Source organism: Musca autumnalis, unplaced genomic scaffold (genome assembly GCF_047663935.1).
Source record: "Musca autumnalis isolate F117 unplaced genomic scaffold, ASM4766393v1 scaffold_4, whole genome shotgun sequence".
NCBI classification, from domain to species: Eukaryota; Metazoa; Arthropoda; class Insecta; order Diptera; family Muscidae; genus Musca; species Musca autumnalis.
In genome coordinates, this window is record NW_027411977.1 from 69,990,759 (window position 1) to 70,004,068 (window position 13,310).

General features: G+C 36.6%; 1 protein-coding gene across 3 annotated transcripts in view; it reads left to right on the plus strand.

Moving 5' to 3' along the window:
* Positions 1-6,591, plus strand: part of LOC141401993 (uncharacterized) — an 85,105-nt gene extending 78,514 nt beyond the window's left edge. For all 3 annotated transcript variants that reach the window (XM_073982591.1, XM_073982593.1, XM_073982592.1), the window contains one exon: positions 149-6,591. In XM_073982591.1, the coding sequence (XP_073838692.1) occupies positions 149-4,614 (4,466 nt within the window). In that variant the 3' untranslated portion in view covers positions 4,615-6,591. The remainder of the gene's footprint in view (positions 1-148) is intronic.
* The last annotated feature ends 6,719 nt before the right edge of the window (positions 6,592-13,310 follow it).

Below are 13,310 nucleotides of genomic sequence, written 5' to 3' on the forward strand. Positions count from 1 at the left end.
AATATTATGAGAATGCATGAATGGGCATGTAAATCCATTACACTTACCAACATATAAAAATATTAAACAAACTTTAACAATTTTTCAATATTTAACTAATTTTAAAATTTTTTTCTCTTCTCCCCTCCCTCCCTCCAAATTTTTACAGTAATACCAAAAATGGCCGCATCTATATACGCAACCCCACCGCCCGATTTAAGTAGTGAAGATACAGCTCTATCAGATGTATCGAACACATCATCAACAAACGCCATCTCCACCAACACCCACGCCACTGCAACCAACAACAACAGCAACAAAAACATTCAACACAACACAACCACATCAACGACGGAAACAACTGCCGCAACAGTGACTTCATCTTCATCAACAACGGTGTCTTCTAATTTATCACCATCACCAACATCATCATCGTTATCTTCGCTTGGTAAATCCAACAACAACAACAGCAACACCATGACCAACACCTGTGAAACAAAATCATCGCCAAATGTGACGAACAGCAGCGGAAATAAAAATAAACGAACAATTGCCGATGTTTTTAAGGATAGGAATATTTCAACATCATCGCCGACGTCATCATCATCATCAGCAACAACAACAGCAACACCACACCACCCCCACCACAACATTAGTTCTTCCAATTATAACAGTGAAGGAGAATCCTTACTTTCGAACGGTCCAGATAATGCCTCCGCCATGGCAGCTGTGGCTGCTGCTGCCAATGCTGCAATGCAAATGCAATTTTTGGAAGCTCTCAATGATGCTGCCAAAAAGCGTCGTAAACAACACAATCCCACACGTATGGATGAAGATAAACACAGTGGCAACACAGTAGCGAATAATAATCTATTGGCGGAAATCAAACGCGAACAAACTTCACCAATTGCAAATAACACGGCAGCAGCACCAGAGCTTGATTATGAGGATAGATTAGCGAAAATGTTTCTACCCAAATCCATGGAACATTTAAAGGAAACATTCGAAATGTTGCAACAAAAGCAACAAGAAAACATATCAGACCCAACACAAGCCAAACAACAGCAACAACCGCCGCAACAACAATCCTCTCAAGCTATGGCATACGAACCAAATGAAAATTATGCTCAAAATCCATATCATACATTTTGCAAAGAATGTGGAGAGAATTTTGAAAACGAATTTAAGCTGAGCCTGCACATGCTACAGGAACACAACAGTAATGGCGGGGAAACGGGAAATGAGGCCACAAATACTGGAGCCATGACACCCATGGATATTTTGGCCTCGGTCAATGTGAAAATGGAAAGGCCAGAAACCGAAAGTCCTGTGGCCAATCAGGATAGCTCAATGGTGGATCCGACCAATGTCTCAAAGGAACAACAAGAACAACAACAGCAGCAGCAACAACAACAACCTTGGCTAAGGCAGCCACAAATGCCGCCTATGGGTTTTCCATTTCCCCCCGAAGCTGCTGCAGCAGCAGCTCTCCAGGCCGGTGGCTATTTGCCATTGTTGGCTGTACCCGGTTTCCCAGGAGTTGATGGTCTACAGAGACCGCCCATGAGAATTTTCAATCCCGAGGCATTTTGTGAACTGTGCAACAAGGAGTTTTGCAACAAATATTTTCTCAAAACCCACAAAGCCAACAAACATGGAATCTATGATCCAGTGGGAGAGCCCGGCGCCGCTTCCGGTAGTGGCGCCCAACAGAACAACACCCTCAATGCCATGAATCAAATGTTCCAGCTGCAAATGCAACAACAGCAGCAGCATTTGCAACAACAACACCAAATGCAAATGGAATTGGCAGCTCAACAACAACAACAACAGCAGCAACAACAAATTTCCCAAAATAAACTCCTGAATGAAAACCAACGCAAGGACAGAGAAGACAAAGCCAATATCAGTGGCAACCAAGGACAGGCATCGTCAACGGTTTATTGTGATATTTGCTCAAAACGTTTTACCAATATTTTCGCCATGCGTCGTCATCGAGTCAAGGTACACGAACAAAATGCCACATCGCAACGTAACAGTCCCTCGAATGTCAGCCAATCGGCAGAATCAGCAGCAGCCACCAGCAGTTCCGGCACCGGTTCCAATGACAAACAATTCCAAATGCCCGATGGCTTTAGACAAGATTTTGGCCTGGAACAGGAAGAGGTCTCATTTACACCCCAGCCACGCAAGTTGTCACCCCAGTCGCAACAACAGGCCCGTGACGCCAATTTCGCCCATGACAAATTGAAGCGTTTGGGTGTTATAAACCCAGAAGCATTCTGCGAGCTGTGCTGCAAGGAATACTGCAACAAGTATTTTCTACGCACCCACAAATGGAAACGCCACGGAATTTTCATACCACCAGAGGAAAATGAAAATCTTGCCAAGCTCGGTGCCAATTGGCCGTTTATGAATATGGCTGGAGCTATGCCAGCTGTTAATCTAATGATGGCAAGCCAACGCATGATTTCACCGATAGACAATAGCCAAGAAGAAACAGCCGCCAGTGACCAGCAACCCAATAAACGCATCAAACTAGAAAACCCCGACTCGGATGTGTGTGAGGGCGGCGATGCCATGGCCACGAGGGATTCCAACAATGATGAGAATCAAGAGAATCGCAATGAGAATAATCAAAATAATCAAAACTTAAGCGTGCCCTCAACTCCAGAACCCCAGAAACCACAAACTGCCAGCCCTGAGACGGTCATGGGTTTACAAAATCTGCAAAAGTTGCAATCCATGATACAACAGCTAAACGATTTGAATGGTAAGAGGCCAGTGGCCTGTCATCTGTGTGGCCGTGAAATGGAAAATCAATATGCCCTGCAGGCCCACATCATGGCCGAGCATAATGCTGGTGGCGGCATGGAAGGCATGGCGGCAGCATTGCCAGGTTTTCCTCCTCAATTCTTACTACAACAGCAGCAGCAACAACAACAACAACAACTTATGATGAAACAATCGCCACCTGGTGGTTCACCGGGAGCATTGCTGCCACCTCTAATGGCAAGCGGCATGGGAGCGCTAAGTGGCGGCGAGTTACGTTGTACACCCTGCGATCGCGAATTCTCCAACTTGCCAGAATTTCAAAAACATATCACCGAAGTTCATTTGCTGGGCAACAACGGCATCAAAGGTAGTCCCAAGCGTGAGGGATTTGTAACACCCGACCGGCCGGTAAATAGCTCAGTCGCCTTGGCTGCAGCAGCTGCTGGTGCCACAAGGCCACCCTATACCCTCACTCCAACCAGTAGTTATTGCGAAATCTGCAACAAAGAACTGTGCAACAAGTATTTCATGAAGACCCACATGCAGCGCATGCATGGCATTGAAATTGAAAATGGCGCCCAAATTGGAGGTGTGGTGTGTAATATTTGCAACAAGGAACTGTGCAGTAAATACTTCCTCAGGGTACACAAACACAATACCCATGGCATAATTGATGATGGCTCACCTCTGCCCCAGCCCCGCCAGAATGGTGTTAATTCCGAAGTCTCACAGGCCGCAGCAAGTACAGAAGCGGAGAGTTTGAATAGAAATCTGAATGTAAGTCCCTTTGGCAGTAATGGTTCAGAGGTGAAGAGCGAAACACCAATTACAAACTACAGCGACAATTGTCCCCTGTGCAGTAAACGTTTCCGCAGTCCCAAATGGTTGCGTTCACATTTGCTCAATGATCATGGCGCCAGTGGCATGGAAAAACTACGAGAATTGGAACAACAATTTGGTAGTTTTAGTAAATCATCAAGTCCCACCTTGAAAATACCCAATGGCTCAAATTCGGCCGGTTCGAATTCGAATGCCGGCACACCCAATACCCACCCCAGTGTACCATCTCCGGCACAATTGGCTCAGGCATTGCAGAATCTGAATGCCCAGCAATTGTTGCAGCAGATGCCCAAACCTCAACTGCCCTATAAAATGGAAAGGAACATTCCCTCACCACCCAGGCCCAAGGAATATCAGTGTTCGCTGTGTTCCTTTACCACACCGTATTATGCTTTTCTGTTTATTCACGAGAGAACGCATTCCATAATGAATACCGGTGGTGGCGGTGGAGAAGAACAACAGGAACAACAGGAGGCTACAGCGGAAGATACAAATAAAGAAGATATGGACCTAAAATCCAGAGATGGCGGAGAAGAAGATGAAAACGAAAGAGATGTGGAAGAAAACGTTGATTTGGAAAAATATCAACCAACTGACAAGGAGAACAGTGACATGATGCCCATTGCCGATTCTCAGCCCACAAATTTGTCAATGCGAACTCCGTCTCCCCAAGGAGCAAAATCTCCCTTAACCCTTCAGTTGAAGGAGCAAACGGCCATGGAGCATGATAGCAGCTATGCCACACCACCCCCTAGGCGTTCCATGCAATCGGCTGCCTGCTCTCCCATATTCAACATGCCCCAGCAAATGATGCTACAAGAAATGGCTGAACAGTTTGGTAAAACCGCCTCATATGCTGTGCCACGTGAAATGTCCAACGAGCAAGTACCGCAAATGCAGGCCTTTGTCATAGAGGAACCAACAGCGGATAACAGGTTTGTGCCAGCTATTATTTATTTACCGGTTAGAGAGCGTATAACAGGTTCCATGAAATTATCATTTAATTTGACACCAGTCTAAGAAGCAGAACAGTGTTTTTGTTGTTTTGCGTTAAGTTTTATTTGGTGTGGTAAATTTCCGGAACAAGGTCACTGTTCGTTGCAGAGCTTTTTTGTTTTTGTTTTTCATTTTTTTGACAAGCTCCTAATACAAAATAGTAAACTTAAAAAGACTGAAAGTTCATAAATAAATAACATAATTAGCAGAAACATGGTTAAATATCAGAGAAAGAGGGAGAGAGAAAGAGGAAAGATTCTCGCTCGCTCATCACATCACTACATAATTAGATATCAAGAACAGTGGCCTTGTGGCATAATTTATACCGGGGAATATCTGTGGCTAACATAGAATATAACTTTGTGGTCGTACATCCATCTAAAGGAATGTTTACACTACCGCTTATTATCGTGATAAATGGTCTATTTCGATTTTATGTGCGTCTGAAAATATCGTTCAACAAAGTATTTTATTTTATTTTGTGTCGAACACAATAATGACAGAAAATACATGGTTATTTATGCAATATTGTTAAAGCAAGCATATTCTGAGCGCAAAATAGGGTATTATTGTAAATATTTAAATATATTTATTGTTGCAGCAACCATATATTAATGTCCAACACTATTTTGACACGATATACATATATGGTTGCTGCATAAAAATATATATTTTTTTACCTTATTACAATACCCTACTTTGCTCTCAGACGAAATATTGTATTTTAAATTTGTAAAAATATATATTATTGTAACAACTATACATCTCGTGTTGAACACAATAATTCAAATATTATATATTTTTTGGTGAACACCATAATATCAAAAAATATATGGTTATTTCAAAAATTTCATTGTTAAATCAAGCATATTCTGAGCGCAACATAGGGTATTATTGTAAATATATTTATTGCTGCAGCAACCATATATTAATGTCCAACACTATTTTGACACGATATACATATATGGTTGCTGCATGAAAATATATTTTTTTACATTGTTACAATACCCAACTTTACTCTCAGACGAAATTTTGTATTTTAAATATGTAAAAATATATATTATTGTAACAACTATATATCTGGTGTTGAACACAATAATTCAAATATTATCTATTTTACATGTTTGTAATACAAAACTTTGTTTTCGAGTTGTTAATATGTTAAAATAATACATTGTTGCAGCAACCATATATTTTTTGGTGAACACCATAATGACACAAAATATATGGTTACTTCAACAATATTTATTTTTACATAATTAATATGTTAAAGATATACATTGTTGCAGCAACCATATATTTTTTGTTGAACACCATAATGTCCCAAAATATATGGTTACTTCAACAATATTTATTTTTACATAATTACATTACCCAATTTAGCTCTGAGATGATGTTTGCTTGAACAATATTCCTTATCGGGGGATAGAGCCATTATCGTGATAATAAAGGCCATTGTAAAAGTACTCTTATGTGTAGTTGGAAAGCTCTTCCTCTTGGCCTCAAAAGTACCGTGGTATAAATGCTTTGTAACGGGAATTTCTTTACAGCATAACGGTTTTGAGTTAATTAATTTCTTATGTGAGTTAGAAAAAGTTCCTAATTATTTATATGGAAATTATGGTTTCTTGGTTTAAAATTTATTTTTTTTTTTGTTTTTAATCTTTTATACACGACTTATGTATAACAGTTGTAGTTTATGCTAGGACAAAATATCTACCATTATAAAAAGAAAATAAAACACACATACATACGTAACTTATAAACAAATATCAGTTATACCAAGTACCCACTATAAAATAGCAGCAAACATTAACATAAAAGACAAAGAAAAAAGGAACACTAAGAAAACCGTAGTTAAAAATTACATAGCAGGGTTTATAAAAGAAGAATTTAATTGACAGCACTACAAACGTCAGTTTATATACATATACACACAATTATATATACTAATATATAGAATATATACTATAACCCCCCCCAAACATAAAAAACGAAAAACATTTCAAAAGAATAACTGCTTTGCTCAAAATAACTGAAGTCAAATGGAAACCGAAAAAAACAAAACCGACATCAAGTCCAGAATTTATTATTAAAATAATAATCCCTTAACTATAGTAAATATAGGCCAAAAGTGTAAAATACACTTTGTAAATAGAAAAAGAAGAAAAAACATAAACAAAATACATTCCCCCTAAAAACTCCTTGGCGGGACCGGTAAGGCGTAGAAAATTAATATGAAAAAAAAAAAAAAATCAGGAATATCCAAAAAAAAAATCACAAACTACAAAAAACGGATAACATTATGAACTTTTCTCAGGGCAAAAGTACAATTTCTGTAGTTAAAAACAAACAACAAAAATAAACACTAATTGCTACAGAAAATAATTAGCAACACATAATTAATTATAAAACAAATTTATATTACAAACAAAATATTATTTTTTAAAACAAACGACAACTACCTCAAAAAAAGGATGGATAGAAAACGAAAATCATTAATAACAAAAAGTTAAAAAATATATATTTTTAGTTTTATTTTTTTTTGTTTAAAATTTACATTAATTTTTATTTTTTATATTAACTTTTTCCATTCCATTGAAAACCAAACGAAACTAGTCAAAACAATTACCAAAACGAAAAATCCTATTTTAAACAATCTAGTCACAATATATTTAAATTTTAATTAGTTTGTAAGCTTCACATTATCATTTACATGCTGAGCGTGTATATAACTTATAGCAAAAAACAAAAGGCATGGAAGGCATAAGACTATTACCTGATTCCATTGACCATAAAACCAAAACTAAAAATTTATATGTAGCAACAATCAAAATTATTTTTTAAGTATGTACTACAAATCACAAACACTGGGCATTTGGCAGACAAAATTCTTAAAACAATCTTTAGTTTTTGGCAAAATTTTCCTTTCTTCTTGGAAAATCTCTTTTCTTTAAAGCAATTACTATTTAAATAACAAAACGACATAAGAATTTTACATGCTGCGTGCCTTAATAGTAATTTTTTCTGCTGCATAATTAATTTTAAAAATATTCTACTCTTATTTTTATTTTGTTATATTCTTTTCTTTAATATCAAAACAATTTAATTCAAACATTTTCTTTAATTTAAGTTTATTATATAATTTAGTTTTTAATTTGTAAAAAATATTAAATTTTTATGTAATATCAATTATAAATAATAAAATATTATTTGTTTATTTAAAAATACATGTAATTTTTGTTGTTTTCATTTATTTTATTTATTTAATTTTTGTTCCAAACTTCAGACGTTGGGCCTTCCGGTTTTCTTTCTTTTTAAATGGATCGAAATAAACAGCACTGTTGTCATAATTGAAACCAAGGAAAGAATAAGAAACTCTTAAACTTGGATAACAGCAGAAAAATATTGCGGAAAGGGAATTCTTCAACCTATATTAGGAATAAACAAATCAATCTTCTAGTGATAGACTTAAATCCTTAAAAACATTTTTCACATGATTTTTTTATTCTCCCACCCATATGGGGCTAGCCTTGTCTAGCTGTGACCTCCAACTAAAATTATTGGTATATACAATACATTTCGAAAAGCTTACCCCCTATTTAGTGCAAAGTTTGCAATCGTTTTTTTTCTTCTAAATTTATATCTAGTTCCAAGATGGTCTATAACGGCCAAATTCTTCCGGAATTTCCTCTATAAACGTTGCAGTAGAACCTGAAAAATTCGTAATCCAAGGGACCGACAATTTTATACGACATATCGAGAATTTCGAATTAGCGAGGTTAAAATGCGAAGGAAATGGCTTCAAAGGACCAACAATTTATACGAATTATAGAGATTTATAGAGGTACGAATTATCGCGATTCTACTGTATTTTTAGATGGTCGTTTTGACATTTTACAGTGGGCAGCCCTTGTTGTCATTATTGCACCTTTTTTTGTGCAAGGCATCCTTTCTAAAGTTTGTTTGGAAGAAATCTGTTTCAGACAATTTATAGTCGACCGGATGGTCCGCACGACAACTCTCAAACTGATCTATCGAAGATAAGCCAGACCGTATAAAAAATTGTTAACATATGTTAATGTTTTGGTATAGCCTCCGTAAAATAGTATTTGGAAGGTTTCAGTCACGTTTTCCCACCGAATAATTTGTAAATTGGCATTTCGGTTTTGGAAACAATTGATTTGCAACTAAGCAAAACCTTTTTTCGGAACTAAAAAATCAATAAAAACTTCTCAGCATTTATGGCTTTTCACCAAAAAAGTCTGCAAATCTAATTTATGTTTCCAATTAAGACAAGCAAAAAAAGTGAACGGTGCTCTTGAATCAAATTTAAATGGAAGGTACTTACACCTGGGAAGTTTTTGCGGATTCTGAAACTACAATGTTCATAGATGAGAAAAATTAAAAAACAAAAAAAAACCGCCGGAGCGCTTTTTAAATAAATCGCGATTCAAGTTGACATTTTTAGGGGTTGTTTTGGTTTTTTCGATTTTGCTTGAAAACCGCAAGTCTTATTAAAATGGGAATGAAGAAAATGTTGTAGCAATCAAAATTCTCTACAAGATTGACCTTAAAGATATTTTTGTAGGTTTCACAACTTTTGAGATATAGAAGTTGAAATTGGGACAATTCAAATTCAATTCAATTCTGTGTCGTCTCCTTATAAAACAATGTCATGACAGCAATTTTCCAACTTAAACTTATATATCTAAAAAAATGGTAAAACGTAGGAAAAATTACACAAGCCAGTCTTGTAGAGAATTTTCACAGCTATAAGATTTTCTCAGGTCCCATGCCGATAAGACTTGCCGTATTCAAGCAAAATCGCGAAACCCTAACAAAAAAACCTAAAAATGTAAACTGAGCTTCTTTATCTCAAAAATGGTACAGCTGAAGAACAAATCATAAACTTCACTCCTGTAGAGAATTTTCACAGCTACAACATTTTCTTTAGCTCCATTTCGATTGGACTTGCGGTTTCCAAGCAAAATCGTGAAAACCTAAAAAACACCTAAAAATGTGAGTTTTGACAACGATTTATTTAAAAATCCCTACAGCGATTTTTTCTTGTTTTTGGATTTTTTCATCTATGAACATAACTGTTTCAGAATTCACAAAAACTTCCCTGTGTAAGCGGTTTTCATTAAATGTTAGTTAAGGCGCACCCTTCATGACATTGTTTTATAAGGGGCCGATACAGCCAGTGCATTGCCCAATTTGAATTTCAATAGCTCAAAAATGGTAAAACCTACTAAAATACCGTAAAGACCAATCTTGTAGAGAACTAAAAGCCTTACAATACTTCAAATCGGGAGGTACCGTTATTAGGGTTATGATTTTTTTACAACCTCATATAAGTAGTACGCTAAAAGCTTTAAATTATACGGTGGTTGACCAAGTGAAAAGACTGGTGGCGCGATATCTATCGAAAAGAAATGACTCCAAAAATAATATTTACTTTCAAAATGGTCTACATCGATTCCATTCCTCATCTTTAGTTTTAATCCAAATATATTTATACCCTCAGCATTTATGCTAACGAGGGTATATACACCTTCATCGAAATAACGGTTATAGACCCCAAGTATATTTGGACGAAATTCGTTCCAGACAATTTGAAGTCGATTTAGCCATGACCGTCCGTCCATTTTGCACATCGTAATATTTTGCCCAAACCTTGGAGTCGATTATCGATAGCAATTATCGTTGAGTGAAGTTGTCAGTTGTCAAAATTACTTTATGTATGGCAACCTTCAACTAAAGTTGCGAATCTCAGTGGAGGAACCGGCTATTTTTCAGCAACCAGTTATTTTCAGTTGCAGTAAATATTTTGAAGGAACCAGAAGTAAAATTGAAAGGAAAAATACATTTTTTTAACAATTGTTGATTATTTGCATGATTAATTAATTTTGTGTATCAAAAATATGGCGAAAATAACAACAAAACAACAGTTTGAAATATTTATTGATAAATTGAGTGCAAATCCAATGTGCACATGGGTTCCATCTATACAGCCGACAACACCAGGAATTTCGTTTTTCAATAAAAAATGATTTTTGTTTTATCTTTTTTCTCCTCCGGCAATTTCGAAACGATCCAATTTTGGCAACTTCCTTCAATACGTTAGACAATATAGATTGAGTAATGCAATAGTTGTAATCATTGTCATGGAACTTTTGGAAACTTCCCTCCACAAAAAAACTCAACGCAGCACACACTTTTAAAAGTGGCGGTATTGCGGTTGATCTGTAACTTACTTTGAAATCATCCTTTAACGTTTCCATAATGTAAACTACGGCATCCTTTTCAATCGAAAATGCGCCTTAAACCTAAAATAATTTACTGATTACACAGATCTTTCCAACATGAGCTTTAACATACAGTGCAGATGGCAATTCCAATGGATTCGACTTGTCCCACAAATTTCTTCTAATAGATGTCATGTCATGTACATTAGGGTTGTGTAGTTTCGGAACGAACTAGTTCCAAGGAACTATTCCCGACGAGGAACTATTGGAACTATATCCGGCTCTTGCATTTATATAGTTTCTTTAGTTCATATAGTTCCAGTCGAGCATATAATTCTTTTCATTTGTATAGTTCATTTTCATTCTTTCTCGTTCGGTTTGTTCATCATTCAGATGCGGTCACATTGTAAAATAAACGTAAATAACATCCTCGTTACATCACTGCAATTTCTTTATTTCTATGTCAATTCATCCACCATAAGATGAAAGCAAAAATAATGAGAAAGATTCGTTAAATTACTGCACTCTCGTAACTATTTGGAACGAAGGAAATAAAAAGAACGACGGAAAAGAAAGACTCATTGAACTATATCGGTCTCGGAACTATTTGGAACGAAGGAATCGGAATGAACGATGAAAGAGAAAGATTCATTTAATAATATGGCTCTCTGAACTATATGGAACTGTGGATCTATATTAAGGAACTAGTTCCTTTTGGGAAAAAGAACTAGAATGATCGATCCGCTCCAGGAACTAGATTGCCCAACTCTACTGTACATTTTCTTCATCATTAAAAAATAATTCCAATGAAATTATCATTTTAAAATAGTTTTTTTTTTTTTTTGGCGAATTGTGCCTTTTGCATTAATATAGAGTTTACAAGTTTGAAAAAAAAAAAAACACTGATCGATAACTCGTTTATCGACAACCCAGTTGGGTTGACACATGGAACAATAATACAGGTACAACGGCAAAAACAGCTGATTATCACATTAGTTGTCAAAATGCATTATTGTGAATAAAATTACATACAAATGGTAAACAAGCAATGCACAGTAATGCGTTATTTTGACGTTTGGTGTGGTAAATGACGATTATTGTTATCGATGTAACACCTTGTTATTCCGCCATGGGTTGACATCAATAACACAACATTTCATCTCAGTTGTGCTGACAATTGACAACGCAACTCAAGTTTAGTGGCAATGCATAATCGACCCCCTATCTTATGTTCGAAGATGGGCCATATCGTCCCACTCTCTCGGGTACCTCCTCCACAAAAGTTAAATTTTTTCGCAAAATTATGCGCACGCTAACTCTCGAAGGGATTAACCGAATTGGTTCATACTGTGCGCATCGTAATATTTCTACCTAGCATAGATAAAGTTTGAATATGGACTATATCGGTTCCCTATTTCGGGTACCTCCCACACAAAATTTCTGGAAAGTCTAGTTTAAGATATCCTCCCGAATCCTTTTGATTTTGGTTTAAACAACATGCATTCGCAGCAACCATTACGACGGTGTAAGTTTTTTGTATAAACCCGCTATGGCACCATGTGGTGTGGATGGAGCGCGGTAACTATCGAACTGATAAACCGATTCGATCCAACATTTGGCAATAAAGTTCTATGATGGGCTTTATCGATCCACTCCTTTGGGTACCTGCACCACAAAAGTTCAAAACTTTACCCAGAAATGGTGCGCAGGCATTAATCGATTTGGTCTATATTTGGATATCGTAATATTTCTACGAGAGAAAGACTAGGTTAGAATATGGACTATATATGTCAAGTACATCGGTTACCTCCCACACCAAATTTTGGAAAAGTGGAAGTTAGGACCTCCTCTCGAATTGTTTTGATTTTTCTTGGAACGGGTTGCACTGAAGATCCCAATTACGATGGTACAATTTTTTTCAGTGGCAAGTACATATGTACTTCTTAAAAAAATGACCCGAAAACTGTAAAAAATTCCTACTGCCATCATGCGTAGTGGTTGGTGCGGACGACAACCCCCTAACCGAATACTGCGTTGGTCCACACTTTGCATATCGTAATATTTCTTCGATTAGTTGAAATTCGAAGATGGTGCCTATAGGTCCACTCCTTCCGGTATCTCCCTCACAAATGTTCGAAAATATTCTCTAAAATGGCAAGCTCAATATCTTGAAAACGGAACAAACGATTTCGTCCCAACTTTGGATTTCGAAATATTTTTTCAAATTTAGTTTATATTCACAAGAGGACCCTTTGCTTAGGGTACCACCCACACAGATTATCAACATTTCTGTTTAACTGTCTGTGCCAGAATCCATTGGAAATTTTTACCGAAGGTATTCCTTCAATACAGCGATATGATGATTTTCGTGGGCAAGTCCATGTTTCCTGATATAATGGTCCCATCGAGAGGAATGACTCCCAAAATAAGACACACTTTCAAAATGGACTATATCGGCCCATTCCTATA